Source organism: Tenrec ecaudatus, chromosome 13 (genome assembly GCF_050624435.1).
Source record: "Tenrec ecaudatus isolate mTenEca1 chromosome 13, mTenEca1.hap1, whole genome shotgun sequence".
Classification (NCBI taxonomy): Eukaryota; Metazoa; Chordata; class Mammalia; order Afrosoricida; family Tenrecidae; genus Tenrec; species Tenrec ecaudatus.
The window spans coordinates 104,833,011-104,848,899 of record NC_134542.1 but is presented as its reverse complement, the minus strand read 5'-3'; the positions used below and the strand labels follow the sequence as shown (position 1 = coordinate 104,848,899).

The following is a 15,889-nucleotide window of genomic DNA, read 5'->3' as shown; positions in this document are numbered from 1 at the left end:
AATGGGCACAACTATAGAACGCTTCCAGTCAGTTGGCCAAGTAGCTGTCTTCCAAATTCCTTGGCATAAACAGTGAGTGCTTTCAGTGCTTGGTCAGCTTGTGGAAACATTTCAATTGCTATTCCACCGATTGCTGGAGACCTGTTTTTTGCTAAGGCCTTCAGCTCCGCTTAGGCTTCTTTCTTCCATCCCAATGGTTCTTGCGCATACGCAACATCTGGAAACAGTCCTTTTGGCAAAATGAATGTGCCACATATACTCGTGTATAAACTGAGTTTTTCAGCACATTTTTAATGCAGTTTTGTAGTAAAATTAGGAGCCTCCGCTGATATTTGGGTTGGCTTACTCGATTATATACGGTAATGTTCTATCTTCTTTGGGTAATTCCACATCGTTTAATATTTTTCCCAGAGAATATTTCAATATTACAACACAAGCCTTGAATTTTTTCTTTATTTCTTTCAGTTTGATATATGCTAAGCATGTCCTTTTTTGATTTCCCAATTCTACCATTTATTATATTTTGCTTTGTTATTTTCAAGCTGCCCTTTGAACTTTTCTCTTCAGGTCTCTGACATCATCATTTCTTCAAGTTGCCTTATCTAGTCTAGAGTAAGAGCAAGTTCCCGAGTCTTTTCTGACATCCACTTTATTATTTTCTCTTTCCTGTCTTTTTAATTTTTTGCTTTCTTCATGAATTATGTATTGTTTCCTTTTGCTCCTTTAACATCATCCTGAAACTCATTAGATCTTCTCTCATCAGTGAGTCAAATCTACTTTTGAACTGTTCTAGAAATTCAGGTAGGATATATTTAACATCATATTTGGGCTCTTGTGGACTTGTGGTAATTTTCTTCAACTTCAGCTTGAATTTATATATATACAACTGATGACCTGTTCAAGTTATCCCCTGAGCTTCTCCAGATTCTCTTTCCACATATATAGCCAATCTGATTTCTGTGTATTCCATCTGGAGAAGTCAATGTGGAAAGCTGTCTTCTGTGTTGTTGAAAAAAATATATTTGCAATGAAGAAATTGTTGGTTTTATGAAATTACCTTATGCAATTTCTAGCTCCATTCCGATCACAAAGGCCATATTTTCCAACTACTAGTCTTTCTTTTTTGTTTCCAACTTTTGCATTCCAATTAATGATAATTATCAGTGCGTCTTGATGACGTGTCTGAAGGTCTTAGTATTTTTCAATTCCGATTGACGGCCTTAGAATTTTTCAATTTCTGTGCCACTGCCTTTAGTGGTGTTTAAGTTTGACTAATGGTGTGTTGACTGGTTTTCCTAGTATGCACATAGATACTATTCTATTACAGATGAACTGTACTTCCCGAGATATATTCAAATGTCCTTTTCGAAGACGAATGCAATGCCAATGCTCTTAAATTTATCATTCTCGGCTTAGTAAACCTTATGACTGTCTGATTCAAAATAGCCAAGACCAGACCATTTCAGCTCAGTAATGCCTAGGATACCAATTTTTATGAGGTCCTTTTCATTTTTTACTTCCAATTTTCCTAGATTCATTTTTCATACATTTCAAGTTCAATTAATAGAGTTGTGTCTCCACAGTAAATGAAGGTCTCAGAAGATTTACTCCACCGATGTCTTATGGCTGACTTTAGTTGGAGGAGGTAGCTCTTCCTCGGTCATACACTTAGTGCCTTTCAACATCAAGAGCTCATTTTCCAGCACTATATCCGACAACGCTCTACCGCTACTTAGGAGGTCGTTCAATTTTGACAATGTTTTCTGCGAGTTCATAAGATCTTCAGTGGCTAATTCCTCAGAAGTGGGCAGCTTATCCTTTCTCGGTCGTCTGGGAGCGTGCTGAAACTTGTTCACCTTGAGTGAACTTGCTATTTCAAATATATGTGACATTGCTATCAGCATCATAGCAACATGAAAGCTACCACAGCATGGCAAAAGTGACAAACACGTGGTTGTCTTTATAATTCCCACCATGTAAATAAGGTATAGAGTGCTAAAACGGGGATAAGTTGACCATTCCATTGGGTATAGAGCAAACTACCTCAAAAGTAGGAACAAAGAATCACATGCTCATCAAGAATAAAGGGGTGTTTTTGAACTTCAGCCACAATTTCTTTATTCATGAAAGTTGACAGAATTCCTTGTGAAGCCCATACAAGATCACTGGGCAGAGAGTGGAAACGACGAGAGCACCAGGCTTCCTGGTCTGTGAGTAAAGCTGAGTGCCTTCAGCAAGAGGTTGGCTTACAGAGTGAGGTGCCCTATCAGTGCTACAGGAGCTTGGTAATACACTTGATGAATCAAGGACCAGACCGAGAAGTGCCTGCTGGCATGCCTGAGAAAACACACTCTCGAACTGTATCTCTAGTATATTTTGATCCTGACCTAACCTGTTGGCTTTGTGAGATCTAATCAGTTACTTAGTATGGTCCTATGAGCCGTAATCATTTTTGTTATGTATTATAAAGACTAGCCTCTATGCTTGTGTTTATAATTCCATTTTAGAGAGAATTCTCTGTGACAGGATTAAGGTAGATTATATTCTTAGTCTCCACCTTAGTAGACAACGTGATTCAAGCCACTTTTTTCCCTTGGTGGTAGGGTGTGCTGAAACAAACACACACACACACACACACACACACACACACACACACACACACACACACTCCACAAAAGAATTAGGCATCTCAACGAGAGGAAAACAGAGAATCGCAGAACGCTCAGAAGAAGAGCCAACAGTGGAACACATTTTATATCTGTTTGAAGTGGCAGATCCCAAGACCAAAAGCACCATAGACTGTAGTACAGAGACAATAGGACAGAGCAAAGGAGCCAGGCTGAGACCAGAGGCAGAACAGAAAAGTAGTGCTGAGGCTGTGAGGAAGAATAGCAGGCTGGCTTCCTGGTCAACAGAGGAAGAGGTCAAGGACTAGAAAGAGACTTGGCTACTGGCTGACGAGAGGCGCTTCTCTGGACCAATGACTATATTCTTATTGTTTACTGATCCTGACTCATGGCAATCATGAGTACCAAAGAATGTAGTAAATATCCTTAATTTTGAGTACTTCCTGAGTTCTGTGTGACCATAACAACAAATTATCAAACTCAGTAGAACTCTAGAGTATCATAGGAGGAACAGGCGGTATGAGAATAGATATAGAAAGATGGACAGTGGAGTGACGTCTGACCTCTGCCCCATGGCAATAGAGAAGTCAGAGGAAGTTAAATATACCTTTCTTGGAACTCAAGATGTCAAACACAGAATTTTTATATACAAATCACAAAAGAGAAGAATTTTGCTTCATCATTACATAACCACCAAACCATTGAGAAACACGGAACAGGCAGCTGACACATAAGCATGAAAGCCAGCATTATACATGACTGTGGCCTCGAGCTTTACTCAGTGTTACAGCCAGAGGTATTTTATTTTTTAATGTGTAAAATAGGATAATTTTTAAAACTATAGTCATAAAAGCAAAGTACTAGAAACTGAGACAGCTGATAGAAAAGTAGATAGAATTCCTTTATTCTATATTGCAAAAGATTTAGTCTCTCTTAAACCTGGATTACTTTATATTAGTATGCCTTTACTAATAACCATTTAACCAGGTAAATAGTTAACCAGATTAATAATACTCAAAATCAACTATGGTAACCTACAAATAATATTCCCAACATGCCAAATAATATTCTCAAAATATCCAAATAAAAATATTATTAAAACATATACTCATGTTGCCTCATTAGAATTACATATTTAGCTAGGATCAATTTTGTCTGTTCACAAACCTACTAATCACATAATTTAATATAATGTAAAATATGAGTACAAAAATAAAAAGTTATTCTGCCCATGAAAACATAGTTAAATTAATGTGAAAATATGGCAAAGAGTTAAAAGCAATTGTTGCTGCATTAGGGGTAGATACAACTATACATATAAAAAAACCATAGCGAGAAGTTATAAAAATATAAGAATTCTGTATTTATATGAAATAAAAATGATTAAAAATATTAATTTTGAGTATGGCTTATGAAGAAAATACAGTTCACATTCCTGGTGGAAAAAAGGCAGGGCGGAGGTGGGGGTGGGGGTGGGGAAGAATAAAACTCCCTATCCTTCCTTAAAAACAAAAACAAAAAACTTGGTACATATATCATTTATGGTTTAAGTTAAAATATAACTTTTCAGAAGAACTTTACTTCCCTGGTTTACCATGAGCTCTCAATGAACTTTTTAATTGTTCCTACCAGAAATAAATAAAGGTCCTTTACTATAGTGAACATCTCACAAGAAAAAGTAATTTTTAGAAGAAAAAAATATGAAGTTATTTCCCATTATCACACTTTGCCACTCCCATCCTAAGTTAAATAAAATAACAATGCAAAATGATATCCATTAACTTCTAGTATTATATTCTGGTTCTACATTATTACAGATTTTATATAACACATGTCACACAGGTACTATATTGTATTGTAAAAAAATCTTTTTTCACTTTAATAGTGAATATACCACCTAAAAGTCAATGATATTAGCATAAAACTATATTGCAACCCTGAAGAATAATCTAGTTTCTAATTTTTTTTAATCCTGAGTACGTAGAACACTTTAATTACCACCTTAAACATCGACAATTAAGGGGGGCGTATTTTAAGGAAAGAAGAGCACTGTACTATCTAGTGAGAAGTAGCAAACAATGTTTTACCTTCCGGTTCTGATCATAAGCAGAATCAATCCCCAAAATGCTATTCACTTCTACATATGGATATTTCTTCTCCAAGACGCTGACCACATGTTCAACTGTCACCTTTTCGCCATTCCTCACCTTGTTATAGATCTGAAAAAGAAAAATCAGGCAACCATCTTAAATTTCAAAGATTTTGTTATAAAATATCTCTGAGTGTAGAGGGAAACACAGCTGTTTTGTTTAAAGGTCAAGTAGGGCAAGTTATTAATCCATTCTCTTTCCTTATATCTCCTTAAAGATGACATCTTAGGCTAGAAACAAAATAGTCTCAGAAATATTATCTTACTCTAAATCATAGCTACCTATTCCAATGGTAAACTAAAAGTACTGCTATACCCATCTATTAAACAAAAAAATTAAGTATGTGAAGCTACTGTTTCTCAGCACATGCTCCACGAAGATCTACACATTTCTCAAGGTGATATTTCCATCTCTACTGATAACATCAAAATGAGAGTACTGGCATCTTGTTGAATCTTAAATGCTTTTTATTATGGAGAAGAAGAAGTTTGAAGGACCAAGATCAGGACTTGAGGGAGGATGGGAGAAAGATTTTCGAAAGAAATTCTCATAGGGAAACCCTTGCCACTCGCAAAGAGTAAGTATGAGCACTCTCATGATAGAAAAAATTCCTCAGTAAAACTTTCCAGTTCTTTTTCTCACCAATGCTATTTTTCAGTTTTCTTGAAATGTCTTCTTAATAAGCCTAAATGATTGTCATATGTTGAATATGTCACATCATTCAAGAATATCTATCAAGATTAATTTTTTTTAGGATCCCAAAAACCAGTTACCATAACCTCCTGTCCTGACTTCTCTGTGTTGAATACATTTGTAAGGTCCCTTCAACCTTCTTGAAAATGCTTGATCTATCTAAGAACTGTTTAATACGAGGCAGCATTCCCATAAACTCGTTGCAATGTTTCAATCATTTGGGAAGATCTCAACTTGACTTTTGTTAAAATTTTTATCCTAACTTCAAAACATTTTCCCCCTATGGAGCAAAAATGGTTAGGGTTTTTTTTTTTTTCTGAAAGCACTCTTTTAAAAAAATCATTTTATGGGGAGCTCTTAGCACAATTCATATATACAACCATTGTGTCAAGCACCTATGTACATACGTTGCCATCACCGTTTTCAAAACATTTTCTTTCCACTTGAGCGCTTGGTGTCAGCACATCCCTACCCGCCCTCCCATAATCCCTTGATATTTTTGTCTTACACCAACAGCTGTCTCCCTTCGCCCACTTTTCTGTTGTCCGACCCCCTGGGAGGGGGTTATATGTCAATTATTGTGATCAATTCCCACCCCACCCCCCACTTTCCCCTTCTGGTATCACCTACTCTCATTATTGGTGCAGGAAAGCACTCTCAGAGAGCAAGTCAAGAATATCCCTCAGGAAGTGTTGTGTAGCCATCCACTGACCACACAGATATGTTTAGCTAGATTTTGTTTGGAATAAACATGCACAAGAACTGAAAACCTAGTTGCAGTCCTTTTTGACTTACTTTCATAATAATGTTAGTCAATACAGTAAATGTTAAGCAAATAATTTGTGTGAAATAATTTACCTTATTTTTCTATTATGAGCAATATAAACTCTTCTTATAACAGATTATTTTATAATGTAAACTAGATTCAAAAGCGCATTTGCCATTTTATAGAAAGACATACATGTATCAGAGTTTGGAAGGCATGATAATCATCCAAGTCTTGGGCAACATAATTATATGCTCGAAAAACAGCCACTCCAGCATCATGCATGCCGTCAACATCTTCAGAGTCATTAACCACGAAGATAAAGCCAATTCTGGGAAGTGAGAGAAAGAAAAAGGAAAACATAACTTATTCCAACAAATGTTCAAAGAAATGGCATTACGTATTTATTTTTATTGTCGTTAGTAGGGAAAAAAAACACCCTTAGTGGAAAGTAAAGTACATTGACTACATAGCATGGTATGAAAAGATTATTTATCACTAATACAATAAAAAGCTGAATTATAAGCAATAACATCCATGATTAGATGATGGAATTATATTATAACTTAAATCCTGAGGACACAAGTTTGAGGATGGTTATGGATGATAATAAAAGCCCCAAATCCATTTCCAGAGTCCACACATGGATTAAGCCTCCACGGAATTCCCTGATCATTGACCAGGGATGTGACTATTCCTGCCCTCATACCACCTGACCAGTACAGGGAGGGCAATGTACAGTCATGAACCATGTCCTGACTGCCAATCTTGTAAGCGCCTCTTACTTCAGCATATGTATCCCAATCAGGGACCTGCTCTGACTCTAGTAATTCTACCTGTAACTATGAAGCCTTGATCTGGTGCCAACCATGCATTTGTGAGTTTCCTTGACTCCCATGCCCATTTTAAAACTCTGTATATCAGCAAACTCTTGGGCACCATTATGACCTCATGCTAATGGTCTCCCTTAACTGGATAATGTCTTTGTATTGTCCTTGCCCCAATTTAAGACTTTAATGAATGTTCTCCTTAAAAAAAAAAAAGACATTAAGGATAACAACTTAAAAGTAGGCTCTGCACTATTAAAGCAAGCTGAATCCACAGCATTAAGATTCATTCACTGATAAGAATAATGTTGCTATAGTTTCAGGTGGACTACTTGTTCTGTGTTCTACTTTTAAACAAAATTATTATGTAATATTCTAGGGAAAATGAGAATTTGAAAAAGCTCAAAAAATATCTACAAGGAGATATATGAAATTCAGCGCTAGCAAGTGTGAAAGTCTAGTAATGGAAATCAAAGATATTCTTATGCTTTAGTAAAAAGCTACAATTGTAGTATTAAATTTTAAATAAAAGACTAAACCATATAATGAGATCTCACTACATAGCTACAAATGACAATATGGTAGCTACTGTGTCTACATGTGGCTACTGCAAAGTTGAAACATAGGTACACCAAGTTTTAAAAAGCTCTAAGCTTAATATGTACAATGGATTTTTGAAGGACTGTAGCTCTGGAGGCACAATACTTTTAAGAGTTGGATTTCTAAGTGCAAGGTCAGAGGTTCACACTATGGAAAAACGATGAAGCTATGTGCTTCTTTAAAGACTTACAAAAAATAAAGATTTACAGTGCTGGAATCTATGGGACACTTCTATTGTCCTACTTCTTTTGAGTCAGATTCAACTTGATGCAGTAATTACTTCAAAGAAAGATATAGTAAAATGACACCAGTAATTTTATATAGTCTTCTAATTTAGCTAAAATTGAATAACAATATAAAATTCTCAGGTTTCTTTAAACGTAGATGGTATTGGCACAAGAAAAAAATTTTAAAAACCTAAGTGGCTCATATTTTAATTCTATTGGATAGTACTGAGTTCAACAATACTAACTACTAATGACAATGTGAAGTAATGAAATTATCAAAAACTGCTACTAGGAATATAAATGGGTGCCATTATTTTAGGGAAACATTTCAACAGATACTTTTAGATATATACCCAAGCTTGTATGTCTCAGAAGACAAAACAATATTTTAAACAGTACTGCTGATATGAACCACTAAGTGGAGGAAAACCGTAAAACAACTGCACAGTATTCACAAAAAGGACAATATTGTAGCAGTAAAAGCAAATCAACAAATCTGCACCAATGTTAGAATTCCATAAACCTGAAAGAAATTACCCAGAAAATATACATATACTCGTTTATCAATCATCTCATTACCAACACTTTGCATTTACAAGCAAAGCAAAAACATTCACAATAACTATTTTACACATTAATATATATCAGGCTGTAGCAACAAACAGCAAGGTACAGGTAGAATAATATTAGTTATGCTAGTTAATCTATGTACCCACTTAGCTGGGTCATAATTTTCAATGGGTTAGCAGCTACGCTCACCCATCATTTTTGCCTAATACCCATTTTCAAATAACAACCCAGACTATAAACTTTAAAACCTAACCAGGTGATTAGGTAAAGAATAGATATACTGTATCTGAAATTCAAATGAAAAAAAAAAGGCAATTTGAAGAAAGTGACACATTAATCCTGCCATATACATGTAGAGAGAACTTAAAATTACTTCTAAAGTAATTTTTTTGGGGGGAAGGAGAAGCTTTTGTTTGGTTATCACAATTGTTAAAACATAATTCACAAACAATAAAATCCATCGTTTAGAGTACATAATTCAGAGATTTTTAATATATTCAACAGGTAAGAGACTCCATCACTAATAATTCTAATAACATTTTCATGATCCCAAAAAGAAATTTTATACTTATTACTAATCACTATTTGTTCCTTCAAGTACCTATCCTCTGGTAACCATAGATCTGCTTTTTGTCTCAATAGTATATAAATGGAAATCAAGTCAGTATGTGGCCTGTGGTAAATTGTCTCCCTGTTATAGAATGGTTGTTTCTTAGCTCATAGGTGTTTGGGTTGTTTTCACTCGGGGACCTTTACCTGAACAGTGTGTTTCTATGGAACCCTAGTGGCACTGCTGGGCAAGCATTGGATTGCTAACTGCAAGGTCGCTGGTTTAGCAACTCCCAGGGAGAAAAATGAGGCTGTCTGCTCCTATACAGATGTTCAAAGCCTGGGGACACAACCTCCAGTGTGTCACAACGGGTCGGAATTGACTTGATGGCAGAGAGCTGGGTATGAACACGCATATATGAAGTTTCTGTGAACATATACTACATACATCATATTTTACTGTTTTGACCATAATTATTATAAATATGAGTCTATGATACAGTTAGCTTCAAATGCTATTAAAATTCCATCTGTGAGAACTATAATTTCAAACAAAATATAAAGGTAACTTCCTTAGGTGACCCAGATTCTATAAACCAAAAAACCCACATAAACAAACTCGCTGCTGTTGAGTTGATTCCAACTCGCAGTGATCCCATATAGGGCTGCCGAGGCTGTAAATAGGTAAGGAAACGCCTGTATCTTCCCCTGGAGTGGCTGGTGCAGCCAACTGCTGACTGACCTTGCGGTTAGCACACACCATGCAACACACTAAGCTACCAAGGCCCCAGGAGTTCATGAATGTTCACATTTCTGTAATAACCATAATAAGATGAGTTTAAACTGTCATTCATCTTTTGTATTACTTTGATAGAATCAATAATATATGGGCATTATGAAGCCAAAAATACACCTACATAATAAACTTTCAATACAAAATATGAAATCTACATCACGTATATAGAAAAATTAAAAAGTAAAATATGAAAGAATTGTTTCTCAACACATTCTCCCCCTAGGTCTATATACTTACTATGTTTCATCGCTATAATCTTTCCCCAAAGAAACTGGCTCTTCCTAACCTAACACCACATATCACAGTGGCAGTTTGGGCATTCTTGGGGGACTCAAATTGTATTTCTTTCCATGTTCTTTGAACTGGAAAATAAGCCTGAAAGAGCTAGATCAGACCTACAAGGTAGATGGGGTAAAGTTTCTCAATGAAATTCTTATACAGAAGTCCTTGCTCCAATCGTAGATGAGCAGGTGCATTGTTTTGATATTTTCCTCGCCTTTTCTTTATTAATGCCATTTTTAAATTTCTTAAAATTTCTTCATAAACCTTTGTGATTGCCCATTGTCCTTCAAGAAAGTAAAAAAATGAGGAGCTAATGCCAGGAGCTCTAGTAGAAAGAAAATATTTGGGAAAAGATGATGACAACATATGTATAGATGTGTTTGACACAGTGGATATATATGTATGGATTGTGATAAGAGCTGTAACAGCCCCCAATACAATTAAAGCTAAATAAATAATATACTGACTTGGGGGGGGGGGTTAAAGAAAGTTAACAAGATTATCTCTATTGAACTCCAAAGAGTATGTACCAGAACCTTCTGACCTAACCTCTCCATCTTAATCTCCTCAGAAGTCACTGTTTTAATTGGACCTTTTTTAAAAGACACTCTAATACAGCAGTTCTCAACCTGTGGGTTGTGACCCCTTTGGAGGTCGACTTACCCTTTCATAGGGGTCGCCCAATTCATAACAGTAGTAAAATTACAGTTATGAAGTAGCAACACAAATAGTTTCCTGGTTGGGGGTCACCACCACATGAGGAACTGTATGAAAGAGTCATGGCATTCGGAAGGTTGAGAAGCACTGCTCTAGTGGGTAAAGGAGCTCTGGTGATGCAGTGGCTGTACATTGGGCTCTCAAACGTAAGGTCAGAAATTGAAGCCAGTTAGGCAAGGAAACCCACAGGGACAGTTCTACTCTGTCCTAGAGGGTTGCTGTGAGCCAGAATCAGTCCACTTGATGGCAGGGAGTTAGTTTAAATGGGTTTAAAACAAGTATACTACTTAGAAAGTTTACCTGGAGCTACCCACTGATTTTAAGGAATTTAGCACATTTCATTTGGAATAAAACCAGGAATGTATGAATTGAAACCCTGGTAATAACGCTTTTTTCACTTACCCTCAAATAACAGAATGAAACATTGCCCCATCCTGTGCTGCCTTTCATTGCTATAGCTATTGTATCAATCCACTTGATTGAGAGTGTCCTTCATTTTCATAGGCCCTCATTTACCAACACATGATGTCATTTTCTAGTGATGGGTCATTCCTGATGATATGTCCAAAGTAAGCTAGTCAAAAGTCTCACCATCATTGGTTCTAGGGAATGTGCTCCTTAGAAACAAGGATAGATACGTCCATGTATGTGGGTGTATCTTACGTTAACTAAGTTATCACTGTTATCAAATTGATTCTGATTCATAGACACCCTGCAGGACAGAATAGAACTGGTCCAGTTTCCAAGGCTTTAAACCTTTACAGAAGAAAACGGACGCATCTTTCTCCTGTGGAAAGGCTAGTGGGTTTGAACTGTAGACCTATGGTTAACAGTCCAATACTTATTCACCGTACCAACAAGTCTCCTTTAAAATGTATAAGATTTCAGACAGATACACATATCTGGAAAATCAAACTGCTAATATCATTTAGCTCTGGGATATGCAGATGGAAGTGGAAGAAAAGGGTATTTTTATATGACAATTGGCACTTCTAAAAGTCCCATCTATGACAAAACTTCTATCAACAGACTTCAGGCAGAAACAATCTCACATGTATTCTGATAAAAACAAACATATAAGATGAAAATATACAGACCCCTCCTCAAAACTATTTATCTCCTACTAATTCTCTGAAAGGTCTGAATTTATAGACAGATTATAACAGGTTTTCTATTTCCTAAGCCAAAAACTTCAGACTTTCCCTCCTATTATTCCCAGACACAGGTCCTTGTCAGTTGTCACCAGTGACTCTCATAGATCTGCTCCTTCTTGTTTCTCCAGTCAACTCTAGGCCATGAGCCCAATACTCAACCAGAGTGAAATCACTGAACCAACTTGACACAATACGTCTCTATTGCTATAACATTTAGCAATAGAAATCCGAAAGCACTTTTAACTAGCAGCATACCCTGGCACTTGACCAAATAGTTTCTTAACCTCTTCAAAGTATAAGGATCAACTTTTCCAAGAAGGTAGACATGTATACTGTATATTGCCGACACTTAGCTCAGTGTTAGGCATAGAAAACAAAACATTTGTTAACTCAATGTTCTTAATTTCCTTCTTTTTTAATAAAACAAATGGCATTATCATGTAAACTTACCAAACCCTACCTACCCAGAATATAAGTTAAAATATCTTAACTCTTCAATGTAAAAATTTTTAAATAAAACAAAATGTCCTTGAAAATTACAACTCAAGATATTCAGCTCACTGTTGATACAACTGACAATACAAAGTGAGGGGAAAATGTTGCTTTTATCTAAAAAAAGCAGGATACATATTTAGTCAATGAATGTCTAACAAAAGCTATTGGCAAAGCTCCTCAGCGCCACTGAATGTAAAAATAGGCTTGGTGATGTAGACACTCTCCTATAAGTTTCTTTTAGTTGGAAAGCTAGCTGAGATCACAAGCTATGGTGATCTAATTATTAGTACTTAAATGGCTATATGTTTCTATAATTAAAGAAGACTCAAATTCTCGATTCCAAAACATGCTAGCTTCATAATGAGACAATAAATCTGCCATCAATGATTCCTATTGTTAATTAACTTACAATTAGCTATCAGATTTGCACTAAAAATGTCGAACCTAGCTAAATACGAAACAATCAAATCAATTCTCACGTTACCTTAGTGGTATGTGATTACTGAGGAACATTTCAGCTGCGTTCATCAAGTCTGCTGTGGTCTCATGAGCAGGGTCAACGATAAAAACCTATGAGGGAAATGGAAACAAATACATGAAAGGTTATTAAGCCATTAAAAATGCTTAGCCTTATTACGCTAAGGGATTTTTTTTCCAGCTACTCTTGAATTACATAAAAGAATAGACAAATTGCAGTTATGCTTCTTTTTATGTTAAGGATGTAGTACTGGGAAGTTAAGTGATTTTTTTTCATGTCTTCATGCTGATAAACTAGAAAGAATGTTCTAGATTGTTGCTATTTGGATGTACCATTGAGGTGGATACAACTTAATGGCCTCATGCATAAAAGAAGGAAACAATGCTCACTCACACAGCATACCCACAATATTGGAGCCTAAAGTTGCAGCTACTGTATCAATCAATTTCATTGAGGGTCTTCCTTTTTAAAATTTTATTGTAAATTGAGTGAAGGTTTACAGAGAATATCATAGTTTTTACATTCCAACAATCCATATACAATTTGATTTGCCTCAATCGTTGCAATCTCCTCAATGTAACATCACTTATTCTACTTCTTCCCTGTTGGCTGTTTCTACTCTTCCTTTTCCTACCCCTCTGAACTTTATCCGTGGGTAATGCTGCCCTTTCAGCTGGTTGTTTATTCTAAGGCGTACAATACCTCGCTACTGCTTGGCTGAAAACTGAGCCCCATAGATGAATTTATTTCCAGATCGGATGGGTGGCTAAGAACCATAGCCTTTGGGTTTCCACAAGTCTTTTTCTGACATGTAAGCCTATCTTATTTTTAATTATTTTGAATTTGTTCCACATTCTATCCAGGATGTTCTAGCATGATCCTTTACAGAGCAATTGACACTGGTAGGCAGGCAGGCAGGCAGGCACAATTTAGTTCTGGGCTCCGGGTCTTGGAGACTCTTATTTATGTAGTTCATCTAGTCCACGGGATTAACTGATTCCATGTGTTTTTTATTTTCACGACTCTTCTCTTTTCAGGCCTGGGAGAGCAATGTGATAGTACTTTAGGGCAGCTCACAGGCTTTTAGAAAGTCCTCTTTTGCTGACTTCCGCTTTCCCAAGTACTAAATCCTTCTCCAGAGACAGTTTCCTCCTGATAACATGCCCAAAGGACATGAAAAGCAATCTCACCATTCTGGCTTATAAGAAGCAGTCTACCTGCACTTCTTCCAAGGCAGAGTTCCTTGTCTTCTGGAAGTCAACACATTTCAAATGCATCAATTGTTCTTTGGTCTTCCTTATTCATAGTTCAGCTTTTGTATACAAGTGATTAATTAATGAGGTGGTTAAAAATATCATGGCTTAAATATTCCAAATTGCTAATACCTAAAACAACTTTGAATTAAGAAATTTCTTAGGAAAGAAATCTCTCAGAACCAAATTCTTATACCACAATAATAGCTACTACCTAATAAGCACTTATTATATGGCAAGCATAATTTCACAAACTTTTTCACTGGTGGCTCTGTTGAGCAATTGCTGGCCTTTGAAAGGTTGGCGGTTCAAACACACCAGTGACCCCACTGAGGAAACAATCTGCTCCTGTAAGGATGTACTGTCACCGGAACCTAATAGAGGGTTGCTATGAGATGAAATCAGCTCAAGGGCAGTGGGTTTGATTTTTTTTGAAGACAGATGCTAATAATGAGATTAACATGGAAAAAGTAGAGAAGATAAACTTTGTCTTGCACATTCTGCGAAGCAGACTTTTACAACACTGATTTGCCACCTCTCTTTTTTATATGTGCTAAGTGTGAAGCCATTATGCTCAGTAAGTGAGTCAATCACAAAAGGGCAATCACACATGAGACCACTGTTGTAAGGCTAACCACCAGGGCAAAGGCGGCCCTCCTTCCCTGGTCATGTGATCTTCTAATGCAGAGCGCCAGCAATGAGGCGGTGTGCTTGCCTAGTACTTCTGATCCCTGTACATCTTAAAAACCACTTCTTCAAAGAAGCGTTCACCTCAGCTAGACGGGGGGAGAGGGAAAGACCAGTATGTTCCTGCCATATAGCCTGACTCCACAGTTACCCAAATCAACAGACACGCCTACAAAGGTAGTCAGTGAAATTTCATGGAAATTCAAGTCAAGAGTTGGGGTAGAGGGACAATCTCTGTCTCAAAACAGGTGATTTCACTTCTGGTGCTGGGTAAATCAAGAGGAGCAACAGACCATTGGGAAAAATGCAAGCAAAGTATTTAACATTACTTATATAGGCCCCCAAAGAAAAGGTGCTCTGTATGATATTCCTAATCAGGCACCTTTGACCAAGTTTCTATCTAGCCCTTGGTGACCCAGGCTGACTGCTTTACATGACCTGACTTGAGACTCTGTCCTTTCAAGGTGCATAACTTCCTTCACAGGCTACACCAGAAGGATCCAATTTGGAAAACCCATTATGTGAACCGGCCTTTACCTTAACGCACATGCTTCAGATTAAAGAAAGTGGACTACTCCCTTGGATTTAGAGTTGAAATGTCCTAGTATGAGAAGCAGCTAACTACTAGCCCAAGATTGTGGATGTGGAAGTCACTGGACTTCAGTCAGTTCTCCTGCTTGGAAGGCTCTCATTAATTGGCAATTTCAGACTACAATATATTTGCTATTTTCATACTCTCTTTGCATAATTATGGCATATCTTAGTCCAACAGGCATAGTTCTGCTTGTGGAAATGAGTGTTACTGGAAGTTCTACCCTATCTCCAGTGCTCATTGCTTGTGCAGAGTCCAATCACTTGAAGTTCGAATCTGTACAAGTCAACAATCCATGTATTTTAGTCTAAAAAGCCATACTACACATGTGCACATTCATTTTCTAAACAGCATTTTAAATTCTTTACCACTGGCTAAATGAATGATACTATCAACAGAATTACCATATGCCCTATAGGAATGATT

The 15,889-nt window shown here is 36.7% G+C and overlaps 1 protein-coding gene across 1 annotated transcript in view; it reads right to left on the bottom strand.

Moving 5' to 3' along the window:
- UGGT1 (UDP-glucose glycoprotein glucosyltransferase 1) overlaps positions 1-15,889 on the bottom strand; it is a 180,414-nt gene that overhangs the window by 81,503 nt on the left and 83,022 nt on the right. Inside the window, exons 15-17 of the mRNA XM_075529977.1 lie at positions 12,938-13,023; positions 6,432-6,567; positions 4,715-4,846 (exon numbers count right to left, since the gene is read on the bottom strand). Coding sequence (XP_075386092.1) covers positions 4,715-4,846; positions 6,432-6,567; positions 12,938-13,023 — 354 coding nt within the window. The remainder of the gene's footprint in view (positions 1-4,714; positions 4,847-6,431; positions 6,568-12,937; positions 13,024-15,889) is intronic.